The sequence below is a fragment of the Phragmites australis genome, chromosome 9 (assembly GCF_958298935.1).
Source record: "Phragmites australis chromosome 9, lpPhrAust1.1, whole genome shotgun sequence".
In the NCBI taxonomy this organism is placed as follows: Eukaryota; Viridiplantae; Streptophyta; class Magnoliopsida; order Poales; family Poaceae; genus Phragmites; species Phragmites australis.
In genome coordinates this window covers 21,122,160-21,149,789 of record NC_084929.1, presented here as the reverse complement: position 1 = coordinate 21,149,789, position 27,630 = coordinate 21,122,160, and the positions used below count along the sequence as shown (strand labels likewise).

The following is a 27,630-nucleotide window of genomic DNA, read 5'->3' as shown; positions in this document are numbered from 1 at the left end:
CTCGCGATTAGTCGATAACGTTCCGTACCAGTTCAAGGGACTTCAAGGCTAACATTTTGACAACACTGAGCAGCATTGGATAAAAGGTAAGTGTTCTTAAATATTTTGATCCCAGTTTTCGAATGCGTTCTTTATTTCAAACATTTTGAATCTCATTTACTTATAGCACCATGTTTCATATATTTTGTGATGCCTAGCTATCAATAGTAGTTTATGGGTAGTTTATGCTTAGCTTTGCATAAGGGTATGGATGAGTTATCAGTTAAACATGATTAATGGACTATGCAACTATGAGTTGAGAATTATAGTAACTTGTGTGGCAACATGAAACATAGAGATATCAAGCAAAAAGTTGGTTGATGTGGTGCGTGAGACACAAGTATATGAAACACTTTGGTGAGTGATAGTGTTTGCTCGGTATCCTAAGGACCGGTTCGTGGAGTGACAATCTAAGAATTATCGTCCATCCACGAGGTTTATATGGGTACAGCCTGTCTTAGTAATTAGCAGATCCTCAGCATAGAATGAGTCACTGGTGATGTAGTGAAAGAGAAGAATGATTCTTTCTGGATCTACAAGGCGCATGAGGGGCTTCTGGGTAGTGTGACTCCATTTTGACGACGGTGAAACCTTAGCTGATTTATTCTTGTTGGGAGCATGCTTTGTAACAGCCTTATAGTGATCTCCGGGCGACACGTCACTGGCGTGTGTTAAGTGTTTGCGCAACACGATAAGAAAAAAAATCACGACTTATGGGGAAAGCTGGATAAGACTCGTGAGGAAAACTGGACAACTTCTGTAAAGTGTACAATCTGACATATCAGTCGCGCTCACGGTCACGAGAGATTTCAATCCTCGTATGATTAATTGATTTGGATTAGTTGTTTTTATTGAACACCTGTGAAGGATAAATGTTCGTGAATGGTTCTTAGTTACCTGTGATGGATATTAAGTTAGTTGATTTGAGAATTTGATATAGAATTTAGGTAGTTGGGAAATAGGTGAAGATATTCCTAGGAGTTAGAGTTTAGTGATTGTTCATATAGATAAATAGCTTATTTTTATAACTCTTTTTATGATAACATAGTTAGTATTTATGTAAATTTACCAATTATAACTTATTCTTTTAATCAAACTTGCATGTCATATATTTTTTATACTTACTGAGTGTGATACTACTTAGTGAATAAAGATTTAAAAATTATAAGACTGTTGTAGATATATTCATAAAAGACAATATATATTACTAAAAATTAATGTTTATTCTGTAAAAATAAAAATGTTAAAAATTATCAAGACCAACGCTTCTCTGCTGTAGATATCTTTATAAAAAACAATATATATCAACTACTTTAAAAATTAACATTTATTTTATAAAAATATTACTTTTATTATTGCACCTATAATATCTTTATATATATTAAATATTCTAAACACACATAAACCATATCTGATTTTATCAGTTGAAACCGAGCGTGACACTAAGGACTCGCATTCAACGACGCCAACGAGGGCACAAATCAGTCTCAGAACACTAAAGTCTTGCCGAACCCAAAATAACAATACAGTACTTAAACGACAGACCGAGGGTGTATTGTTCTTGCGGTAACAGCAATGGCTGTGGACAAAACTTAAGTGATGATACTTAAGCATTTAGGTATCCCAAAATCAACCACCAGGTGCATCACTTCTTCTTGGCAGCAGCCTTGGTCACCTTGGCGCCGGTCGGGTCCTTCTTCTCCACGCTCTTGATGACTCCAACAGCAACCGTCTGCCTCATGTCACGGACGGCAAAACGACCAAGAGGAGGGTACGCGGAAAAGGTCTCCACAACCATGGGCTTGGTGGGAATCATCTTCACCATACCAGCATCACCGTTCTTCAGGAACTTCGGCTCCTTCTCGAGCTCCTTGCCAGACCGCCTGTCGATCTTGGTCAGGAGCTCAGCAAACTTCACAGCAATGTGGGAGGTGTGGCAGTCCAGGACTGGGGCGTAGCCGTTGCCAATCTGCCCAGGGTGGTTCATGATGATGACCTGGGAGGTGAAGCTGGCAGCTTCCTTGGCAGGGTCATCCTTAGAGTTGGAGGCCACATACCCACGCTTGATATCCTTAACAGCAACGTTCTTCACGTTGAAACCAACATTGTCACCAGGAAGGGCCTCCTGGAGAGCTTCGTGGTGCATCTCAACAGACTTGACCTCAGTAGTCAGGCCGCTGGGACCAAAGGTAACAACCATACCAGGCTTGAGGACACCAGTCTCAACACGACCGACCGGGACAGTGCCAATACCACCAATCTTGTACACATCCTGAAGGGGGAGACGTAGGGGCTTGTCTGAAGGCCTCTTGGGCTCGTTGATCTGGTCAAGAGCTTCAAGCAAGGTTGGGCCCTTGTACCAGTCAAGGTTGGTAGACCTCTCAATCATGTTGTCACCCTCAAAACCAGAGATGGGAACGAAGGGAATCTTGTCAGGGTTGTAGCCAACCTTCTTGAGGTAGGAAGAGACTTCCTTCACAATCTCATCGTAACGGGCCTTCGAGTACTTGGGAGTAGTGGCATCCATCTACAAACAGAACAGCAACAGAACATTACCATTAGTTGAATGAAACAGGTCGCGTCAACAGCAAACAAACAATATGTATGAGAGAATACATCAATTGAAATTAACTGGTCAACTGCACTTCTTTCAGGGAATAAAGTTGTTTAAAGTGGCATGCCAACAGCAATAAACAAATATAAATAGGTACATAAACATATATCACAATACATAGACAAACATATCAAGGATATCTAGTGCAGGCTGTAACAGAGAATGCAAGTACCAAAACACAGACCACACCCAGGCATATGTTAACCCATCCTAGTAGATAGTAATACAGAGCATAAAGTAACGATAGAAAGCATATGAAGCAAATTAAACGCTGAAACACTTATGTTCGCATTTCACAAGTATCACAACTTTTAGTATCCCACAAACGTCAGAACATTACTCAAAATATGTGAACCTGTACATCAAAATTACTGAGAAAATATTCCTGGACAACTCATACAAGGCTATGGAAATTAATGAACGTAAACTACAGCCATGCATAAATATGTATGAAAAATATGGTTATTAATGCAAGCAATTGGCATGTACTGCAACTTCGTCCATCAAATTCAGTATACCACTCAGATACTAGCATTTGCACGGGAAGTCGGGAAACATAAAAAGTATCGGATTTACTCAAAGAAACAGGCAGTATAACTGTGTGCTAATATATAAAGCTGGACTACCAACCTGCATATTTAATAACATCCCAGCTCACTAATACGAGCAAAATAGGAAATCTGGAATTATACCTTGTTGCAGCAGCAAATCATCTGCTTCACTCCAAGAGTGAAAGCAAGGAGAGCATGCTCACGTGTCTGGCCGTCCTTGGAGATACCAGCCTCAAAACCACCGGTGGTGGAGTCAATGATAAGGACCGCACAATCAGCCTGGGAGGTACCAGTGATCATATTCTTGATGAAGTCACGGTGTCCAGGGGCATCGATGACAGTGCAGTAGTACTTGGTGGTCTCAAACTTCCACAAGGCGATATCAATGGTGATACCTCTCTCACGCTCAGCCTTGAGCTTGTCCAGCACCCAAGCATACTTGAACGACCTCTTATTCATCTCTGCAGCTTCCTTCTCAAACCTCTCGATCACACGCTTGTCGATACCTCCAAGCTTGTAGATCAGGTGTCCAGTGGTGGTCGACTTGCCAGAGTCAACGTGGCCGATGACCACAATGTTAATGTGAGTCTTCTCCTTACCCATGGCTGAAGGAAGATCTTAAACTGCAGCATGACATGAATCAACAGCAGTCAGAAACAATACATGGGGCGAACCAGTAATCAAACAATACAACTGGTGGTCAGTGACAAAACAATTAGAACACGAACAATGCTAGGTGCTTATGGATAGGTTCTTAAGCAAAAAGAGTGTTAAGCACCTACATAAAACTTGTAATTTCCGATGCAAACAAAGACTAGCTTAAACATCTCTTGTTAGCACTAATATAAGCAGCGGTGCTTAAGTAAACGCATTGCCCTCCGACTAAGAACATGTGCCTATGCAGTTGAGGAAAAACGGTTTTTTATTATATAAGCACCTGCTCTAAGCAACCCATCGTACATGATTTTGTTGTCTGGAGTAAATAACAGATAATATTATAGATCCGAAACTGGATTGAACAAGAACGACGGGACAGTAATAATCTACAGCTCGATAATCAGTTGTAGATGATAGATTAACACTTCATCAGTACTCTAGTGCATGCATCGGCACCAACCCTTCATCACACAGACATCATACATGATAGATCAGGCATCAAGCGAGAAGGCTCGCGGCCAAACGAGAGGGAAGAGAGGCGCGTGCGGCGGAAGAGTACCTCGGCAGACTGCGGACGGCGGCGACTCGCCCGGTGGAGGCCTTGGTCTGTGGCGGCGAGCTGATTGCGTGTGGGATTTGGGAACTGGATGGGGCTAGGTTTTGGGGAGGTACAAATAGGCATGGTGAATGGGCTACTGGGCCACCAAATCAGTAGATGGGCCAGAAAACGAAGTGTAGTATCAGCTCCGTGGGTTCCAATCGATAGTTTTTGGTCATTATTTAGTTCTTTTTTAATTTAATTAGGTGAAAATGGATATTTAGTTTATTTATTGAATTTTGGGTGGATCTAATAACCCATAAAATATAAAAATTGCATCAGGGAAACACCTTTTTCCTGTCCAAATCGATCGTAATGTGGCGCTCATGGATTGGTCTGTGGGTGGGATGTGACTGGGGTAGTTTTAAAACTCCAAACATATTTTTCTCTTAAATCGGGTGCCTGTTTTAGAAATTGTTTCCATTACAATGTTGTGGCAATTAATACAAAAAAATAATATATAATGTATTGCTTATTCTTTTTTTGAAAAATCAACATTTTGGAGTGATATTTCAACAATTTAAATATACCGCCTCAACAAATTACATACAAAATGTTGAATATGTTATCACAAAATTTTGAAATAGGTATAACGAGTTGCTAAAATATGTCTCACACAATGTTGAACATGTCTGTTAAAAAAGATGCACTACTGATGAGCACATGGCTCCTCAAATTATTTCACCTAATAATTCTGAAAATTCTTGCAATGGTTCATCTAAAGTTTTTTCTTCAGCTTGACACATTTTCTTTTGATGTGAAGCATGACAAGAAGTGAGAGGGTAAAACCCTAGTTGCAGTTCAAGTTATGTTGAGGAACAGCATATTTCAAGGAGCTATGTCTGATGAAAAGAACAAAACTTTAGAGGCAAACCAAGTTGCTTCATTGGCTAGAATTGTGGAGGTTAAATATGCTGTTCATATGCAGCAAAAAGGGTTAATGAGCAAAGTAAGCCAAGCAGATTAACCATTTTGGTGGAGGAGCAAACCATATATGTAGGTACTAAATATAGACCCATGGGGACGTGTGAGACCTCTACCAAAGTTGAAATTGATGAAAAGAAAGGTTTATGTGGTCTCGGATTTGGACCATCACTTCCAGACAAGTCCTCGTATGAAGTCTATTTGAGCTATATGAGTACTCGTCGGAAAGGTTATTCCGAGACCTTTCCAATGTGATGAGGATATATAATTATTCTATATATTTTATATATCTCTAAAGGGGTGCATGAGGATCGTCGGTATCTTACTTGGTACGGGACTGATCATAGCTGCTGAAGATAAAATACAAGGAAGCTGATGGTTTCTTATTCAGTAAGAAATCCTAGATATTCGGGAGTCCAATAGTCTTGAGTAAATTATGCCTGGAGGAGTTCAGTAGGTTACCCCCGAGTACCCCTGACTATATAAGGTGGGGAGAGGGGCATGTCCAAGATATCTCATCTCACATCTAACCAATCAAAGCACAAGCAAATCACGGATTTAGATCTTTGAAATCACGAAACCCCTCAAGATTAGTTGAGCAGAAGACCAACACACATCGAATATCCATAGCAGAAGTAATCCCCTAGTCGACTAGATCTTGAGCCTTAGACACAGCCAAATTCGTCAACTTCTTAGGGTTAGACACCCCATATTTCTTCATTGTACTATATGATCCAAGAATAATCAAGGCAACACATGATGTAGGGCTATTACCGAACTCGAGGGCATGAACATGTATGAACTCTGTGTCTCTGTGCGCGATATACCTCTATGACTATGTAGGTCTTCCTATTTTCATTATCACAAAATAATATACGACCGAGTATCAAATCCTTGGCACAATGGATCCGACCCAATCTTAAAAATCTTTTTGAATGAGTGGCAATGACCAAAATAATATTAGGTCCGAATCTGTCTCTAGTCTAGTTCGAGTTGGAGTTTGTGTATTGGTTGGCTTGTATGCCTTAAAGCCTAGGACCGACACCCTTTCTCCTCATATTGAGTTTTTTTGTTCTTTTAGTCGAGGGTTTCTCCTCCAAACAAAGAAGAGGTTGTTCCCCTCTCAATTACATTGTTGTTTATCGACCCTCCTTAGGCCTGCTAACGGGTTAGGCTGAAATGGGTTTAGCGGGTTGGGTTGTCAATCAGGTTTGTTTTGGATGGGTGGTAACGGGTTTACCTACCTAGCGGGTTGGGTTGGGTTTGTAATAAAATGGATTGGATGGGTTAGAATGTGTTCCTTGTTTTGGGTTCAAATGGGTTGAACCCACGGGTTGTCGCCCAATTGGCCAACCCATTGACCATCATCCGCATTCGTCTAAACTCTGAAACTGAGTGGCCTGAGGCCGAGTAGATCAGGTCCACTAGGTTGCTCTGTCATCGTGGGGCACGGGCTGGGCATCTAGGTGTGGTGGGTCCATGGTGCCGCGGTGCGTCGGAGGGGGCATGACGCTCGACCGACCTCAATAGAGGTGGCGAGCTACTGGATCTTGTGTCCGACCAAGGAAGGGCACCGCCAGAGGGGGCGCGATGTCCAGTGTTGAATATGATGACCGCATGTGCGAGATTATTGTCTGGAGCACGGCAAAAGCGAGCATCACAAGGATCTCCTCTGGAGGTTGTTGCCGAAGAGGCCAAGCATTGGGAAGCGATGACCGGAGACATTGTGTCCACGACCTAATACAAAGCCATCAGTGATTCGCCCAAGATTTGACGTGGATGAGCTAGGCCGGGAGCAGGGATGACAGAGGAGCGGCCTTCGACGTCTCATCTCCAGTCGCCACCACTAGCAGGCAGCAACCAGTCCCATAGCCAACGGCTGACAGTGAGTGCTCCTCTCGTGATCCTCCTTTGTTTTCTTCTGTCAAGGTGATCCTGCGAAAAGAAATTTTGCAACTCATCTTCACATATGTAATCCTATAGGGTGGTCATTCAGATTGAGATCCATCAGTAACAAATTAAGAAACACATCCATAACATGCGTTTGTTTCATTAACTAGCGAGTTGCACCATAATGATGTTCCTGCATCCAATTTTACTCCAGGTTATTTCAGTGTTAACCTTCCCTAGCAAGAAGGGAAAAAATAATAAGTTACTACTTATTAGTGGCATCTCAATTGAAACTGAAGATCTACACTTAATAAAAAAGTAAAATAAATAAGTGTTGATTCCTTTTGATGATGATATACCAAATACTTACCAAAACTTCAATCACTTGACTTTTTTGGCTTAGTTTTGTGAGAGTGACTGGGAATCCAGATTCAGATGAAGTACAATATTTTTCAAGTTTTGTGCACTTGAGCTGACATTTGATATTATCATATTACATAAAGCTCTAGATTTGACCTCCAAGAGAAACAAAGTTAAAGTGTGAAATGCTACAGGAAATTAAAAAAAAATGCAAAACATGCGTCAACCAATACTATTGTCCTTGGTACGCTTTATATCATGACTCATAAACATTTACAATTTACAACACCCTATCCATTTAAGATGTGTCAACCAACACCATTGTCCTCAACCCAAAGCGTCAAGAGCAAAGCTTATGAAGGAGCTTATCATAAATCTACTCTATTCGATTCTGATTGCAGTGCATAGAATCTGATTGTTAGTTACAAGTCACAACTAACATGAATGTCTATTTAATGATGCAATCATTTTTTTAAATAACCACATGAGTGTCTTGTAGAATAGAACTTTCTTTACATTATGTTGGTTCTAATAAACTAAACTTTTTTCTTCTTCTGAAATAGACATGTCTTTTCATGCTTCCGAGGGCTCGGGTACCAACGATACCACTGATGATCATTTGTCACAAACTCCAGGGCAAGGTTTGGGGGCACTTTGAGCATAATTTGATTATGGTGAAAAGTGTCCCAAAGGTGGTCTGCAAATATTGTGGGCTGAAGATGGCAGGTTCTAAAAGATCAGGCACAAACAACACTAGAAATCATATTGCCGAGTCTTGCCAAAAAAATCACCGATGATGATAGGAAGAGGTTTGTTGCTACAATGAAGAAACCCATGAAGTTTATTGGTTTCATTTACCTTTGATCCTCAAATAAGCCATGAGTTAATGGTTAAGTGGTGCATTCACGCCGAGGTTGCATTCAATAAATTTGATGACCCCTACTTTGTTCCATGGATGGAGTCAACGAAACCAACATTTAGCGACGCCGGGCATCAAACAATGCGTAATGATTCTGCTAGTAAGTATGAGTGAATGGGGCAGGAATTACAAAGTGAGCTACAAAGTGTCGATTCTCGCATATGCTTCACATCTAACCTTTGGACATCTAACAAAAAATTAGGATATATTTGCCTAATAGCCCATTATTTTGATGCCAATTTTGTCTTAAAGAAGAAGATTATTGGTTTCAATGATGTGAAGTATCCTTATACTAGTTTTGCAATTGTGGAGGTAATCATAAATTGTCTGACGGAGTGGGGGATACATGGCAAAATGTTCACAGTTACATTTGACAATGCATCAAACAACAAGTTAGTTTGTGATCTTTTGAAGGAAAATGGAAAGGCTGACATGTTGTTTGGCGGTGAATATCTTCTTGTTAGATTTTGTGCTCATATATTGAATATTCTTGTCCAAGATGAAATGAGAGTTGCTCATGAGGCAATTGAGATGATATGAGAATTAATCAGGCATATTCATTTGTCATCAGGACGAATCCAAAACTTTTAATGAGACTGCCAAAAGGATATGCCTTTCTCCAAAGGAGTTTGGTTCTTGATGTTCCAAATTGTTGGAACTCGTCACATAGCATGATTTTTTAGGCTATCAAGTACAAGGTTGCCTTGAAGCGTTACGTTGAATCACAACTGGAACCTTCACCAACCGAGTAAGAGTGGGCTAATGCTAAGACTACTGGTGAGCTTCTTGCAACTTTTGAAGAAGGTGAAAAGCATTCTCGGCGAATAGGAGTCCTACATCTCAACTATTTTTGCACAATGTTCTTTGTATCCACCAAGCACTAAGAAATCGAGAATGGCAAGTTAATGAAGTTTTAATGGATTTGGCTAGTGCTATGGACTCGAAGTTCGGTAAGTATTGGGATGACAATTACAACATAGCCCTTGTTATTGCCACCATACTTGATCCCTCGAAGATAATAGATTTCTTAGACTTCTTTTATGAGAAGGTGCGTGAGCACTATGTTGACATCGACACGAATGTGACCTTAGCTAAAGAATGGTTCACCAAATACTTTAAGGAATATGAAAAGCTTCTCAGGAGAAATAATGCAAATTCGTCTCGCGTTAGTGCATCTGGGAGTACTTTGGGTTCACTAGTCCTTGGGAAAACAAAAGTAGAAGAAGAATTTGCTCAATGATCTCAGAGGAGAGGGAGGCATGTTCCAAAGTCATAGCTTGAAGTATATTTAGAAGAAAAGTTTGTGAGAACCGATGATAGGTTTGAAATTTTGAGCTGGTGGAAAACAAATACCAACATATACCATATGCTATCAGCTACGACACATGATTTCCTGGCAATAACATTGAGCATCGTTTCTTCATAGTCTGCATTTAGCTGTGGCGGTCGGATTCTTGGTGACAATCGAAGCTCAATGACACCAAAAACACTTGAAGCTCTTGTTTCTAGCAAAGATTGGCTATATGAATATCCAGACAATGAAGGTACAAGAAATATTTTGTTCTAAGTGTTCTAAAGATTGGCTATAATTTTGTAGTTCTATATGCAGGTCAAACATGAGCAGGATCAGATTTTGTGATACTGTACTATGTGCCATATCTTTCTGCTGTCCAACTATATGCAGATCCATTGAGACCCGATTCAAGAACTAGGTTGCGTCCTAGTATATGTCAAGCCAAATTCATAATATCTAGAAAGTTCCCATGACTAAAACCATCACACCATCAACCTTTGTAGCATATTACATGCAATTGCATGTGCCTCTGCTTATGCTTCGGTTTCTTTGAGCTTTGGTGTAGTAACAGAAAACTTAACTGAATACTGATGGAATGGTAAGGAATGTATTCCATGATTTTCAGAAGAAAAAAAAACATCTAGTCACGTTATATGATGCTATTGGGCTATATCTTAAGGCAGATTAGGCATTCCAAAGTTTTTTCAATTATTTTACCTATGCATTATCAAGACAAATTATCTCATGCATTGCTAAGGTTTCTGAGAACATGATTTGGTGGAGAAATCCTATATCCAACATTTTGCAGATTTGTTCTATGTTAACCTGCAAGACTGATGAGCTGATACTTTGTCTATTTTATAGATTTGTTCTTTGTCAACATTTTGCAGATTTGTTTAGTATCGCCTGATTTCTAATAGGGCATTGCTAGTACTTTGTCGATGGACATATCACCTGATTTTTAATAGGACATTGCTAATACTCTGTCGACTTTAACCTTTTTCCTCTCGTGGACATATAGAAAAAGAAATGAAATGACGTAAATGAATAAGAGAAATGTTACAAGGAGAGATAGATACAACCAACATATTGTGCAGTATGGTTGCTTTTATTACCTTGGTGACGTCTTTGATAGTGTATGTTAGGAATTTAGCGGAAGCAACACCAGGATCATCAAGCCAAGCACAAGATCAACACACAAGACACGATATTTTTTTTTAACGAGGTTCGGCCAAGTTGCCTACATCCTCGGGGCATGACTACGGGCGCTCCTCCCCAACTGTTTTGTCTTGCCATGGTTACAACGGTGGTGCCTTCTATTTAAAGGCCCGGAATTAGGAGTTCGACTACAACTCTAATCCTAGTCCCACCCAATTACAACTCAAGTCTATCTGTAACCTACATGTACACATATTCGACACATATTCCAACAAACTCCACCTTGACGAATATGCACGCCAACTTGAATCTGCCATGTGTGAACCTCCGTGTACCTAGACTTGAGCCGTTTATCTCTACTGCTCATCCTGAACAGTCCGACGAGGATGCCTCGCCGCTAGGAACGTATTTCGCAAAATTTGCAGCTCCCACCTTCATGACTTCACCTTTCAACTTATATTGATGACCTCCCATCTTCTCACCTATCATCACAGTCTTGCCATCCTGCATCACATTTAAGGTCTTCTTATCTGACATCGCCTGATATAGCCAACCTTCTCCATGCAGAAATCCAAGCGATATTAGATTCTTCCTAAGTCCTGGCACATGCCGCACACCCTCAAGTAGCACTTCTTGTCCATCATACATCTTTAGTTTGATATTGCCGACTCCCATAACACGGTAACCCGTGTCATCTCCCAAGCGAGCAAGACCAAAATCACCTTCAGAGTATGAAGAGAACCACTCCTTGTTTGATGTTGCATGATATGAACTCGCCGAATCTAACAGCCATGCTTCACCACAAGACTTTTCACTTGATAGTACGAGAAGATCCCCATCACTATCCGAGTCATCTTTCTTGGAAACCACAATATTTACCACGCCCTTCTTCAGTTCTGGATAATCTTTCCTTACATGTCCCCAATCCTTGCATTTATAGCACTGTGGCCCCTTATTCTTCTTTTTCTTGTTAGTCTCCCTGCCTCGATCACCTTTGACGAAAAAAGCATCTCCAGATGAACTCTCACCAGCATTGTTCTTCCTCCTTTGTTCATGAGCAAACAATGCCGCAAGAATATCATCCACTTTGACTGCCTCTTTACCATACGTCAATGTTGTGACCAAGTGCTCATAAGACCTTGGCAAGGAACACAGAAGAATAATCGCCTTGTCTTCATCATCAATTGTCACCTCCACCTTCATAAGATCAGCGACAACTTGATTAAAGACGTTTATGTGCTCAGCAAGATCTGACCCCTCCTGCATCTTCAGCCCATACAGTTTTTGCCTCAGATACAGCTTCCGAGTCAATGTCTTGGACATGAATTGATCATCTAATTTATCCCAAATCTTCTTAGGTGATGTTTCATCCATGACATGGTACATGATCTGATCGGAGAGACACAACCTTATTGTCGCCGCTGCTTGTGCTTGCATCAATTCCCACTTGTCATCATCTACCGTGACTGGCTTCTTGTCGCTAAGAGCCTTCAGGATCCCCTGCTGCGCCAGCAAGTCCTTGACTCTTGTCTGCCAAAGCCCGAAGTTGCCAGTCCCGTCAAATCTCATCACCTCAAATTTGGATGACATCGACGCCATCTGCCTGTTGCCGCAGACCGCCGAATCCCGCTCACGTGTACCTCACGTGTGCTGAACGCGCCTCCGCACGCTCGTACCTGCGCCCCGCGTGGACGCACTGCTACGCACACGCTGAACCGCGCGTATGCCTGCCTCGTACACCGCTCGTGCACGATCTGCCGCTCTCAAGCCCCGTCGACAACCACGCCGCTTGCACACGACGAAGCCGATCCGCTCGAGCGCCGCCCGCCGTTCGCCGTCAACCGCCACAAACAACGGTTCACGAACAGCCTGATTGCAATTTTTTCGCAATCCCTCTGCGAACTTCTCTTCGGTTGCCTTTGTTCTCTTCTCTGTTCTGTTGCTGCACTCGCACGCCTTGCATTTATTACCCAGCGCGGTCGGCCCTTGACCAACTCCAAGTCGGTACAGACTTCATGTCCGACTCGATTCTGTTTCTGTGGGTCCAAAGCGCCATCCCGAGCTACCTCCGAGTCCGAACCAGCCACACGCCAGCTCTGCCATCTCGCCTTGCACGACGCGTGCCACCGCCGCCTGACCCTGTCGTGATGCGCCCCGCTGCTCCAGTCCGTCTCGGCCACGCACTCCATGTGAACACGTACCAAACGCGTAGTTGTTCACGGCTCCAGCCGAGTCTTCTTACAAATGCGCACATCTCCAACCAAGTCCCCACTAAAACATGCAGTTGATTATTTTATTCCATAATCACAACATGCAAGATTCCAGCCCCACCACCAGCACTTGAATACTACCGTGCTATGCCAGCCTCTTGCATGCAAAACATGGGACCCACCTGTCCACATGCAGCACGTGAACTTCCACCTGTCTCTTGCGTGCCTGTGGACTGCCGCTGCATTTTGCATTAACTCCTGTCTCCTGCGTGCTTCACGATTTGCGCCCGATTCTGCCTTCATATGCGGTGCCGTCTCTCTGACCCGGACTCAGTCCCGTCGCGTCACGTACTGCCCACAGCTGCCCAAGAGAAACACGATTGCCTGGTTCGTCATGGCAGCGAACTCGCCACGCGCCTGGGCCGCGCCAAACTGCCTGCTGCTGCTGCGCAACCCGTCCACATGCACCCGTACCGCTTCACAATCCCGAACGCCTTTGCAACCTCTGAAGTTCAGCATGACTTTCGTCACCGCTATCGCTACTCCACCTTAAACAAACAACAGCCGTTCCGATCTGGATTGAACGCCCGTCAATCAGATCGTGAGTCGAAGCCGTCGCCTTGTCCGCGACGTCTTTCAGCCGCACCATCGAACCTGGTCGTCACGTCTGACCGACCCCTATCGAACAGCAGCCACCAGCCGCCATCAACCCTATCTCCACGTCTGGACAGATCCCCGTTGATGCAGCCCATCGGACGGTTCAAGCCGCCGCGCTCGAAGTGTCCGAATCCACCGATCGAATCGTCGATCGCCGCCATGCTCCACCTTGCGCCGTCCTTCCCCGGACCCGTGCAAGCCTTGCGCGGTGTGTAACATATCCTCGTGCCTTCCCTTGATCTTTCTTCATGGCTCTGATACCACTTGTTAGGAATTTAGCGGAAGCAACACCAGGATCATCAAGCCAAGCACAAGATCAACACACAAGACACGATATTTTTTTTTTAACGAGGTTCGGCCAAGTTGCCTACATCCTCGGGGCATGACTACGGGCGCTCCTCCCCAACTGTTTTGTCTTGCCATGGTTACAACGGTGGTGCCTTCTATTTAAAGGCCCGGAATTAGGAGTTCGACTACAACTCTAATCCTAGTCCCACCCAATTACAACTCAAGTCTATCTGTAACCTACATGTACACATATTCGACACATATTCCAACAGTGTATAACTTTTTCTAGTTAATTTTCTCGCTTACTTAAGCTAATGTTGCATTATGTCCTAAGTAATTGTGTTTCATATCAAGAGCATGACCGCATGTCAAAGAAATTGTGTTTGCAGCTCGCCGATTTGTTCTGTAGCGTTAATTTTAATTTTACTTTTCATATTGAATTAATTCAGTAATGCTTCTAGGTTTTACTGAATGGGATTTATTCATTGGCCGGATTACAAGAATGAGTCTCGAAGGAGAAGAGAGTGCTTACATCATTGGACCCTCCCATGTTTTTGCATTGAGGACAATTGGCTTACAGTTTGGCTTTGTGCTGGTTTTGAGAGCTTAAGAACAATATCTGTATTATGTAGAACTATCTACATTATTTATGTATTATTTGTGTTGGTTTTAAGAGTTGTATGGGCATACATCTGCATATTTGATTGCAGCAAGATACGATAAGAGAACAACAAGTTAGCATGCTGTCAGATATGCATCTGAAACAGCTGTCAGATGTATGCGTGCAGATGTATGTAGATGAGAGAACAAGTCAGCAGAAGCAATCCACTAGCACCTCATGGGTTGAACCCATGGCAAACCCATATGTTGAACTTATTGGTTTGTTGATTTGGATATAAGTATAGTGGTTAAGTGGATTGGTTGAAGTTGAGTAATCAATTTTTTGGGTGAGGATGAGTTGAAAAAATTGCCGATTAGCCATTGGGTTGGGTTGGGCGTGGGGTGGGTTTGACCCATTAGTAGACCTAAGGATGAATGATTTGACCATCGACTGGTAAACACATTGACTTGTCAAAAAGGAACAAAACTACGTAATGGACAACGTAAATTTTGAGTATGTTTTGATGTATTGAGAAGCTTACATGTTTTGAAACCGTAGTCACGTAATACCATGGTTTAGAATAAAAAGGTCACATGTGGACTTACCAGAACTCCAAAAAGACTGCAGTGTTACCAATTCGTTTTCAAAACTACAATATTTGTTACATCCAAGCACCTCATAGTTTTCCATAACCAAAGCATATCACAAAACCAATGTTTTTCCAAAAGTTAAAAAAATACATTGTATCCAAACAGCGCCTTAAATTGTCAGCTGCAGATGTTTCGCTAGGTAAGACAACAACACAGGTGCAAACGACTTCGCACAATACTGTAGACGCTCAAACTGCGCTCATTGAGCTAGCTAGACAGAATTTTCGCTAGCACAACCACCCAGATTACCAAACAAATAAGCACATGAATCATATAAATAACAAAACAGAAAACAAGGTGATTAGACAACTTATAACCATCGAAGGACTCGCATTCAACAACGCCAATGAGGCCACAGATCAGTCTCAGAGCATTCAAGTTTTGCCAAAGCCAAAATAACAAAACACTACTTAAACAACAGATCTGGGGCGCATTGCCAGCAGAGCTTAACAGTTCACGCAATAACAGCAACGGCCATGGACAAAACTTAAGCGACAATACTAAACCACTTAGGTATCTCAAAATCAGACACAGAATCAACCACCAGGTGCATCACTTCTTCTTGGCAGCAGCCTTGGTCACCTTGGCGCCGGTTGGGTCCTTCTTCTCCACGCTCTTGATGACTCCAACAGCAACCGTTTGCCTCATGTCACGGACAGCAAAACGACCAAGAGGAGGGTACGCGGAAAAGGTCTCCACAACCATGGGCTTGGTGGGAATCATCTTCACCATACCAGCATCACCGTTCTTCAAGAACTTCGGCTCCTTCTCGAGCTCCTTGCCAGACCGCCTGTCGATCTTGGTCAGGAGCTCAGCAAACTTCACAGCAATGTGGGAGGTGTGGCAGTCCAGGACTGGGGCGTAGCCGTTGCCAATCTGCCCAGGGTGGTTCATGATGATGACCTGGGAGGTGAAGCTGGCAGCTTCCTTGGCAGGGTCATCCTTAGAGTTGGAGGCCACATACCCACGCTTGATATCCTTAACAGCAACGTTCTTCACGTTGAAACCAACATTGTCACCAGGAAGGGCCTCCTGGAGAGCCTCGTGGTGCATCTCAACAGACTTGACCTCAGTAGTCAGGCCGCTGGGACCAAAGGTAACAACCATACCAGGCTTGAGGACACCAGTCTCAACACGACCGACCGGGACAGTGCCAATACCACCAATCTTGTACACATCCTGAAGGGGGAGACGTAGGGGCTTGTCTGAAGGCCTCTTGGGCTCGTTGATCTGGTCAAGAGCCTCAAGCAAGGTTGGGCCCTTGTACCAGTCAAGGTTGGTGGACCTCTCAATCATGTTGTCACCCTCAAAACCAGAGATGGGAACGAAGGGAATCTTGTCAGGGTTGTAGCCGACCTTCTTGAGGTAGGAAGAGACTTCCTTCACAATCTCATCGTAACGGGCCTTCGAGTACTTGGGAGTAGTGGCATCCATCTACAAACAGAACAGCAACAGAACATTACCATTAGTTGAATGAAACAGGTCACACCAACAGCAAACAAACAATATATACGAGAGAATACATCAATTGAAATTAACTGGTCAACTGCACTTCTTTCAGGGAATAAACTTGTTTAAAGTGGCATCCCAACAGCAATAAACAAATATAAACAGGTAGATAAACATATATAATAAAACATAGAGAAACACACCAATGATACTTAGTGCAGGCTGTAACAAATAAAAAGCAAGTGCAAAAATACAGACCACACCAGGTATAAGTTGACATATCCTAGTAGATGGCAATACACGCAAGAAAGCATATGAAGAAAATTAAATGCGGAAGCATATATGTTTGTATTTCATATGCATTACACCTTATGTATCCCACTAACTTCAGAACATTAATTGGCATTCGTGAACTAGAAATGTACATCGCAATTACTGAACCCTTTGTAAACTGCTCATGAACTAGAAATTACTGAACTAGAAATGTACATCACAAAAGATTATAAAAATTTATTAAGATGAACTAACATCATGCATAAATATGTGTAGGAAACAGATGGTTATTAATGCAAGCAATTGCATCTGTTTAAACTTTGTCTGTCAAATCAGTACCACTTGGATACTAGCATTTGCGTTGGAAACATAAAAAAGTATAAAAGTATCATATTTACTGGAAGGAACAGGCAGTATAACTGTGTGCAAATATACAAAGCTCTACTAGTGCCATGTATATTCAGGAATGATCATGAAGGTCAAAATAGGATCTTCTGTAATTATACCTTGTTGCAGCAGCAAATCATCTGCTTCACTCCAAGAGTGAAAGCAAGGAGAGCATGCTCACGTGTCTGGCCATCCTTAGAGATACCAGCCTCAAAACCACCAGTGGTGGAGTCAATGATAAGGACAGCACAGTCAGCCTGGGAGGTACCAGTGATCATGTTCTTGATGAAGTCACGGTGTCCAGGGGCATCAATGACCGTGCAGTAGTACTTGGTGGTCTCGAACTTCCACAGGGCGATATCGATGGTGATACCTCTCTCACGCTCAGCCTTGAGCTTGTCAAGAACCCACGCGTACTTGAATGACCTCTTGTTCATCTCGGCAGCCTCCTTCTCAAATCTCTCGATCACACGCTTGTCAATACCTCCAAGCTTGTAGATCAGGTGGCCAGTGGTAGTCGACTTGCCAGAGTCAACGTGGCCAATGACCACAATGTTAATGTGAGTCTTCTCCTTACCCATGGCTACAGGGAAATCTTAAGCAGCTGCATGAAACGAATAAACAGTAAAAAACAACATATTGGAAGAACCATTAAGCAAACAATTAGTTAACTATAGTACCGTAACAGATAATACTATAGATGGCAAATTGGATCAAACAAGAACGATGCCGCAGTAATAATCTATGGCTCTATAATCAGTTTCAATAAAAAAGTAAACTTATTAGAGAAGATAAGACCTAAACTTCATCAGTACTCTAGTTCATGCATCGCACAAAACCACAATTCACACGTAGGTCTCACAACAACTTTAAGGTCAGTGACGAAACAATTGGTTACTTAAAGTGTAACAGATAATACTATAGATCGGAAACTAGATCAAACAAGAACGACGCAACAGTAGCAAGCTACGTTTTGATAATAAGTTGCAATCGAACTTAAACATATTAGAGAAGGTCAGACCAACAACACTTTATCAGTACTCTAGTGCATTCATCAGCACACTTCATTACACATAGGACTCATAAATAGTAAGGCATCAAACGAATAGGCTCACAACAAAGCGAGAAGGAAGAGAGGTGCGTGCGGCGGAAGCGTACCTCGGTGGACTGCGGACGGAGGCAGAGGGTGTCTCTGGCGTGGTCGGCCGCGCCTCGAGTTGAAGATGAACAAGGCTCGCCGCGGATCTGCGGGTCGGCGAAGGTGCGTCGGATCGCCCCTCGCTCTGGGTCAAGGACTCCCGGTGGGCGGCGGCTGGCTGCGTGTGGGATTTGGGTAGGGGACGGAGCTAGGTTTTAGGGCAGTATATATAGTGTGGAATTGGTGAATGGGCTATTGGGCCACCAATTAACAATGGGACAGAAAACAAAGCCCCCTGTGGGCCTCGTGGTGCAAGAGTCGTACGCCATTCGCTGATTTTTTTTTATTTTTACATTTTTAATATAGATAATTAAATAAATGTATCTGGGATAAAAAAAATATTTATGTGAATAGACTTCTAATGTCCTATCAAAGGGTTACAGCTCTCTCAAAGAGTGATAAGTATATCATGCTGGTATGAGGAGTCCTTACCGCTCTTGAGATGACAGTTAGATCTTACCACCCTCTCCGAGATTTTTTTTAACCTATTTAAAATTAATATTTTAATAATAGCCCGCCGGGACCTATATTTTTAGAAACTGGCTCCTTTTGTCATGTCAGAGGATTTAGCGTGACTCACCGCTTGGTCACGCCACGGAGCCGGGCGTGACTGCGGTGCCACATCGGCGGGCGGGCCACCCCGTGCTACGTGGGCGTGCCGACGTGGCAGCCCTGAGTCGCACCAGGGCGCATGGCGCGACTGGAGTTGCGCCAGGCTCTATGGCGCGACAGAGCGCCATATAGGCGCGCCAGCTGTCCTCCCTCTGTCACGCCAAGGGCGCTGGCGCTACTCCAGTCACGCCAACCCCTTTGGCGTGACAGAGGCATATACAGGCCAGGCGCCGCGCACACAACAGAGGCATAAACAAGCAACAAGAACTCCAAAACCCCGCTGGTGCCTCCTCTCTACATTTCCACCGATTTCGGGCCCGAATAGCAAGGATTTGAGGGGAAGAGTCGAAGAAAGGTATCTCATCCAATCCCTCCAAGTATTTTTGGTTATTTCGGTTTGCATTGCTAGTTTTTGGGTTGTTAGGATTTAGAACTTGATTCGGTTGATCTACAAAATTTCAACATTTTGGTCTAGATCGGTGTTCATATATCGTACTTTGTACGTATACCAACGCATATCTATCGTATGAAATTTGTTGCATGCAATCGGTTGAGCGTAGGAAATTGAAATTCGTATAGCTATACTAAATGTATATGAACAATGCATATTTTTGCATTGCAAAGATGAATTTTAGTCGAATTAAAATGTATAATGAGTAGCTTCTGTATTCATGCAGTTTTTCGGTATGACGTCGAACTTATGGCATAAGTAAAAGTGGACACATATTGGTAAGAAGTATCCCGATGTCAGTTGCAAAGATGCTCCCGTTCCCCCCCGCCCTCCCCGTCCCGACTTGTGACTGTGGTAAGCGAGCCGTGGTTCTTCAGTCGCTACACGAAGATACTGCCGGTCGGGCTTACTACCTTTGCCCGGATTATCGTGTGAGTGTATTTTTGTTAAAGATTAGGGTAGAAGCAAATGGCATTACTTTTGCAGACGTGACGTTTTAATAATTTGTAGGAGTGAGAGATGTGCTATTTCTTCCAATAGATTGATGGGCCCGAAATGTATGATCAGAGGATTCTAAAGGTGAAACGGTTTAGTCAGTATCCGGAGCCATATGACAAGTTTGTTCGTTGGGTCCCCCCACCACCAAATCCGCAAAAATTGACGGATAAAGAGAAGTGGCAATTGAAGAGTATACGTGTTGCGGATCCTCCATTGTGCAATTGTGGAAAGCGAAGCGTACTTTGTGAACCTTCTAGGGGGTCACCTTACTTCTGCTGTGAAGGGATGACAAGGGTAAGAATTGTCCATGAGTGCTTGTTTACGATTTGAATGCGGAAGAGTTATGTATCATGTAACATGTATCATGAATTGTAATGCAGCGCCATGGTGTTACATGTGGCTTTCGAGATCCATTGTACGGTCCTGATGGTCAATGGAAAGATGAGGAAAAAGATGAAGTGAAGGGGAAAAGGGTTATAGAACCATGTGCCCAAAGAAAGTGCCCTTGTGGTGTGAATGCGAAACACGGGATAGTGCCATCGGAACTTGGAGTGGGGTACTACTGCGGACATGTGGTCGGCAATGATATGGTTGGTTCATGCGTAGTATTTATATTCAATGTTGCGCTATCGTATTGTTAATTGTTGTGCATATGTATTTTCTTAAGCAGAGAACGCAGAAATGTTCATAGGAGGAGTACCTCGATAAAGGTGCGGTTGATCATGAGATTGCATGACGGAGTAAGCGTCCTCCAACGTGCTGTCAAGCTATTTGGAGAACAGGAAGAAAGAAACTCATGATTACTATCGTGCTTTGTATCCCCCCATGAGAAGAACTACCATGGAGGGTCAAGATGTTTCGGCTACGAAGGTGGAAATAGAGACAATGAAGGCGCTTGTTGGTAATTTACCCGTGGTTATCCCAGACGACGATGACGATGAGGTGTTATATGATGGGCTAGACGATTAGACCTAGCAGTATAAATGTAGATGAATGAATTGTCTTATGTTAACTATTTGTGAACGTGATATGTAATCATCGTCGACGAGCAATGAATATCTGTAAGTCAGACCTAATTTTAATATGCCAACAAATTTGCTCATTTTTGGGTCACATGTTTTAATGGATAATGTAGTATTAGTATCCATGATATTGTCCTGATGTTGCGATAAAGTGTAGATTAATTCGCAAATGGGAATACAAATTTTGTTTCATAGGAGTGCCATTTGTAGATGCCCTGCGCTATCTGTCAGACCTTCAGAATTTGCAGTACCCCCGGGATCGTGGGGGAGGGGGGGGGGCGTGCCCGGCGTGACTCAGTACTGTGTCACGCCAAGACCTCTGGCGTGACAAACAGACGAGTCACGTCAAGCCCTGTGGCGCGACTCAGCACGTTGTCACGCCATTGGTTTGGAAAATCCAGCACCACCAAGTCCTCACGAGTCACGCCAACACCCCTGGCGCGACTCATTATGCAGTCGCGCCAACAAATTTTAAAATACAGAACACGATCTTCTCCGGGGTGGGAGGGAGGACCTCGGCGTGACTCACTGCTCTGTCATGCCAGAGTCATTGGTGTGACCAAGCACTGAGTCACGCCATTGAGCTCGGCATGACAAACTGGACAGGACATACAACATGAATCTGAAATATGTGATGAGGCTATTGAATAAACTTAGTACATAACAACTAAGCAGTAACTAAAATGTGGAAATTAACTATGACCAAAACAAAAGAATTGCTACAACGGGTTCTGCCAAATTCATATACTTTTGTCCGAGTTGAATGCAAGAAACGAGATATCACCTATCTTACGAAATTCATATACTTTTGTCCGAGTTAAATTCAAGAAAAGAGATATTGTGTACCAACAATTCTCCATTCTCTTGATCGACCATGTACGAACCATTGTGTACCAACCACGGCGCAAATACGAGGCATCTAGGTAATTGCAAAATCAGAGAGTAGTTATTGAATGCGACTTGGTAAATTCAGAGTTTAACAGTACATGTTCTCCTTACAAACACACACACGTAACTCGCCGAGCCAACAATGTAGTCGGTCACATATCAGGGGTGTAGGGCTTCTTCTTCCTCCTTTCGCGGGCCGTGTTGGATGGAAGGACATTGCCACTGGCAATGTCTGTCCTGTCTCGGCGACGCCGTGGGGGCTGTGAAGGCTAGGTAGCTGGAGGGGCGCCTGCGAGCTGCGAGGTCCCCATCACATTCGCGTCGTACGATGGGTCTCCATCGTCTGAGCTCTGTTCCTCGCTCTCTGAGGTTTGCTCATGTGGGGCCTTGCCTCGTGCAGCCATCCCAACGGAAGTAGAGACGGCTCCAGTCATACTGCGCGACTGCGTCCGAGCCACACTAGTGCTGCGCGTGCGAGTCCGGGTACCGTAATGCACCGGCGTCTACTATTGTGTTGAAGCACCCGTGTGGCCAGGAGATGGCTCCGAAGAAGGCCCACCATGTGCAAGCTCCACATTCGGGGTCGTCATGCAGCTCATCTTGTAAGCAAGGCGGCGGCAGCTCCTATGAACCCTCTGCAAACAATTAGATCAAATTTTCTGAGTGCGTGAACAAGTAGAAGAAAATTTGAACAGTTATAACTTAGACAACTATTACCTCTACAAAAGCACGAAGTTGGCCAACCTCTTCCGCTGACCCAGGAGGGACAAGCAAAACTTGCCCAGCCTCATTAGCAAGGCGCCCGAGCTGCTGTCCCTGCAACGCCGACGCAATCCGTAAAGTACGGTAGAAACCATGAACGAATACAATGTCGGTGTGGCAAAATACGAATACCATGTAGTTGTGAAGCAGAGCATGCTCAGGCTGACGCCTGTGTCTCATGATCTGGTTGTACTCATCTACGAGGTCGTCCTCGTCATCAGAGTTCGGCAAATCCTCCGCTCCAACTGCAACTCGTGGTGGCTTGATTGCCATCCTGGAGGAGTCGTGCAGCCACCTCAGGTACTCGCGGTACGGACCCGAGTGGTGGGCGGGTCCACCGTGTACGATTGTCTGCGCCCGGTTGCTCCACTTCACCAAGTAGTTGTGGTGCACGTCCCGCCAATCTCGAGCGCCCTGTTGTTTCCTCCTGTCAATTCTGCAAGATGGTGGAATCAGAGACACATATAACCACACATAAAAGATCCCTTGAACCATGCAAGATGTATTAGTACTCACTTGTGCAAAGCCACGGACGTGGGTGTCGTGTCTGGAGGCATCCGCTGTAACCTCCCGAACTGTCTCATCACACGGTTTGGACAGTGCATCTCAACAATGTAAAAGCAAATAAGCGGGAGAAATGCGGATCTCACGCTGTAAACATAGCTCCTTGGATCAAAGAGCTGAGCTTCCTGTGTAGCTGATATCTCCCCCTGCGACGTGAGGTGCTTAGCAATGGCTTTTTCCCACACCTCACCAGCATCAATACCTACGCGTGCTCTCTTCTACCGGTCGACAAAGTAGTAGTTGCATTTATGAAAGGTGTACTCAACGATTGCAGAAACCGGTATTGCACGGATGCCTTTAAGGACGTTGTTGAATACCTCTGAGATATTTGTTGTCATGATTCCGTACCTACATCCACCCGCATCAAACGCCTGCGCCCATTTGGACTTGTTAGCTATTTCGCTCTTCAACTACTCTGTAGTAGACTCGTTCAATATCTTCTCCAATTCTACTAGCTTCTTTTCAAACTGTCTCTCCTCTTTAACCTTGCAAACTACTTTGAGTTTGGCAAGTACCTCCTTGCTCTTCTGCCTTCTCCAAATGTTCGCAGCAAAATGACGCATGCACCACCGGTGCACGAGAGGAGGGTAACCTTCCATGTGTTCCCTTGCTGCATTAAGGAGACCCTGGTGCCGATCTGATATCATACAGACTTGACGCCCCGCTCCAATTACGTGATGGCGAACCAGGCACATAAACCAAGACCAGCTACTGTCCCGCTCTCCCTCCATCAATGCAAATGCTAGGGGGATCAACTGATCCTCTGCATCGATGCCAATAGCAATCATCAGTGCACCCTTGTACTTTCCCGTCAAGAATGTGGCGTCGACACTTATCGCGGGTCGGCAATGTTTGAAGGCCTCCATGCATTGATGAAAGCACCAAAACACACGCTGCATGACCAGTTTAATGACACCGCCATCGCTGGCCATCATGCCACCAGTTGAAATGAACCACTTCGTCCCGGGATTGACGTGTGAAATTGCATTCAAGATCCTAGTGACCCTCGCGTATGCTTCCTTCCAATCTCCCCAAAGTAATGCCATGGCATGTTGCTTCACTCTCCATGCCTTGTCATACAGTACCCGGTAATTTGTGAACCCAACTATAGACTCAATTAGAGAGGCCACAGTCGTATCCGGGTCCGCCCTAACGATTGGGGCGATGCGTCGACCAAGATAAGTAGCCGTGCACTGGGAGTGCACTTGTTCCGGCCTCGCAGACCCGCAAGTGTGAGGCTGTTTTACATTTGTGACCTTCCATCGTTGGCCGTCACCTGGGATACGACGGACCCATACACCCCATCCACAACCTTTCTGGTACTTTAAAGTGTACCTCTCCTTCGCATTCGAATGGACCACGTTGTACGGCCGGTGGTGCCGAACTGAATAGTCCCTGAACCAAAACTTCACCTCATCAAGACTATCAAATAACATCCCCTTCTTAACCAACTCCTTCTCACTATCTTGTTCCTCCTCCATCGACATTAAGCCATTATCACATAGAGCATTCTTCGTCAGCGAAATGTCCTCGTAACCAAGCACCTCGGGCACGTCCACATGTACCGCCTTGAGTGTCCTTACCTCCTGCTCCGTGTAAATTCCGCCCCACCAAGCTGCCTCCTCATTCTCTCCCACTTCTGCTCCCACCTCAACACCACCGTGTCGTTGCCTAACATGTTCCACTTCTTCTGTCTCATCATCTTCGACATCATCATCACTGTCCAAGGAAAATGTTTCAGTTTCCTCAACATTTTCCTGAGCCTCCTCATCTTCAAAATAATCATCATTGAAATCATTACATACAACAGCCATATCAAATTTATTTGAACCACCAGCATGTACCTCCTTAACAGATGCCCGAGTTAACTCTGCAACTGTACCATCTGCGAGTATGGTGGTACCGGCACCCTCTGCGACAATACATGGAATTTCCTGGGTCAAATGCTCAACAGGCTCTACTTCCTGGCTACTATTGCCCGGTACATCTTGAACCGATGGCATCGAGCTTCCTCCGACACCAACATCAGCTACCAACTCCGCGCAACAGACTTGAGAACCATTCAAACATTCCTTATATAGCTTCCAATTATTTTCTGACGCCAACTCCATAACAACATAGTGAGCCTTACCACCCCTGCCGGCATCCAACCTTCCCCGTACGGTAACATAACTTCCATCCGCATCAACATTCAAAACTGCCCTAACCCGAGCAACAATTTCATCTAACCAAGGAGGGCTCCTAAATTTCAACAATTTCTCCCTCATCTTATCGATCTCCCCATTTGTACTAACCGTGCCACCATAAAAAACACGCACAATGTGTTTCATCTACACAAACCATCCAAACATTACACGTGTATCATCGCAATAGCACATTAAAAACCTACACATTAAACATTTCAATTCGACTAAATTACATCTCTACAATGCAAAACATCCTCCGCAAGTGTACAAATGCAAAAACATGCATTGCTCATATACATTTAGTATAGCTATACGAATTTCAATTTCCTACGCTCAACCGATTGCATGCAACAAATTCCACACGATAGATATACGTTGGTATACGTACATACCACGATATATGACCACCGATCTAGATCGAAACGTTGAAATTTCGTAGATCAACCAAATCAAGTTTTAAACCCTAACAACCCAAAAACTAGCAATGCAAACCGATTTAACCGAAAAAAATCGAAGGGATTGAAGGAGATACCTTCCTAGTACTCTTTCCCTTCAAATCCCCTTTGAATTGGGCCCAAATCGGTGGAGAATGGGGTGGAGGAGGGCGAGCTGGCGCTAGAGACCTCTCTGCTCGCGGCTGGTTGAGGAAGAATCTGTTGCATGCGGGAGAGAGGGCCGGCGCCTGGCCTGTATATGCCTCTGTCACGCTAAAGGGGTTGGCGTGAGGACAGCCGGCGCGCCTATAGAGCCTGGCGCGACTCAGGGCTGCCACGTCGGCACGCCCACGTGGCACGGGGCAGGCCGCCCGCCGACGTGGCACCGCAGTCACGCCCGGCTCTGTGGCGTGACCAAACGGTGAGTCACGCCAAATCCTCTGGCGTGACAAAAGGGGCCAGTTTCTGAAAATATTGGTCCCGACGGGCTATTATTAAAATATTAATTTTAAATAGGCTAAAAAAAAATCGCGGCTGGAAGCCGCATGGAGCAAAAGGCCCAGGAGCTGGGCGAGGCCCATACGGGCTGTGTAGGCCAGACGAAGTCGAGTTCGTTTTGGACTCCATCGATGGCCGGCCGGTGGACTATATATCGATGGTTGGTACTGTAGTGAATATGGAGGAAGAGTACCGAAGTTTTTAGAAAATAGATTAAAAAAATTAAGATTTTGCGAGGAAACTCTTGAGGATGCTTTGGACACATATTTCGTAACCCATTTATATAATAAGTGTAAATTTCATAATTTTTTCTTCGTGCTTTTCATTTCATCGTTTTGCGGTGATATTCGGTGGATCAGTCACAATGTGCATTGATTTAATCCATCCAAAATCATCATCAGCATCAAGGTAACCATCTGAGAAATTTGATTAATCAAAGTTTTATAATTCATGAGTTATTTATGTTTGATCTATTTTTATTATAGTTTATCATAGTCTACTTGCGAATTTTATATCTATAAATTCAGAGATCCGATTGACTTGATTATTGTGGGAAAATAATTTTGGATGATTGTCTAGTTTCTATAGTACAAAATTGAGGGCAATCCAATGGTCGATTTTTTTGGTATTGCTTTTTGTAACGTGATAGTTATTTGTCCCTAACTAAATTTCGTGAATAAATCAAATATATATTAGGGTAATTTAATTTTTAGATTTAGATTTCGCAATCATTCACCCCCCTCTGATTTAGCTTGGAAATGGAGCACTCGAGGTAACACATTTGGAGATAACGCCTCCTTTGGTCCAATCCTCAGGCGGTCATCATGTAGTCACCCAGCTTGATTCGGTTACAACATGAATTGATTAGGTCTTGGCATACCTTTAGAATTGAGCAATATTTGATGATGATGTGTCAGCAAAAAAAGTCACGTGGAAAGCCCGCAGATACTCCCTGGTAGAGGGACGCCTCTATCGCAGGAGGAGCAATGAGCTTTTAT

At 43.9% G+C, this 27,630-nt stretch overlaps 2 protein-coding genes across 2 annotated transcripts; both read right to left on the bottom strand.

The window, feature by feature from the left end:
• Positions 1-1,476: 1,476 nt before the first annotated feature.
• LOC133928781 (elongation factor 1-alpha-like) lies at positions 1,477-4,559 on the bottom strand. Its single transcript, XM_062375265.1, has 3 exons — positions 4,421-4,559; positions 3,346-3,827; positions 1,477-2,566 (listed from the first exon to the last, which is right to left on the bottom strand). Exons 2-3 carry the CDS (start codon positions 3,805-3,807, stop codon positions 1,685-1,687), a joined length of 1,344 nt encoding a protein of 447 aa, XP_062231249.1. The 5' UTR covers positions 3,808-3,827; positions 4,421-4,559; the 3' UTR covers positions 1,477-1,684.
• Positions 4,560-15,711: 11,152 nt separating this feature from the next.
• Positions 15,712-18,853, bottom strand: LOC133928782 (elongation factor 1-alpha-like). Its single transcript, XM_062375266.1, has 3 exons — positions 18,678-18,853; positions 17,639-18,123; positions 15,712-16,844 (listed from the first exon to the last, which is right to left on the bottom strand). The coding sequence occupies exons 2-3, from the start codon at positions 18,098-18,100 to the stop codon at positions 15,963-15,965; spliced, it is 1,344 nt and encodes a 447-aa protein (XP_062231250.1). The 5' UTR covers positions 18,101-18,123; positions 18,678-18,853; the 3' UTR covers positions 15,712-15,962.
• Between the last annotated feature and the right edge of the window lie 8,777 nt (positions 18,854-27,630).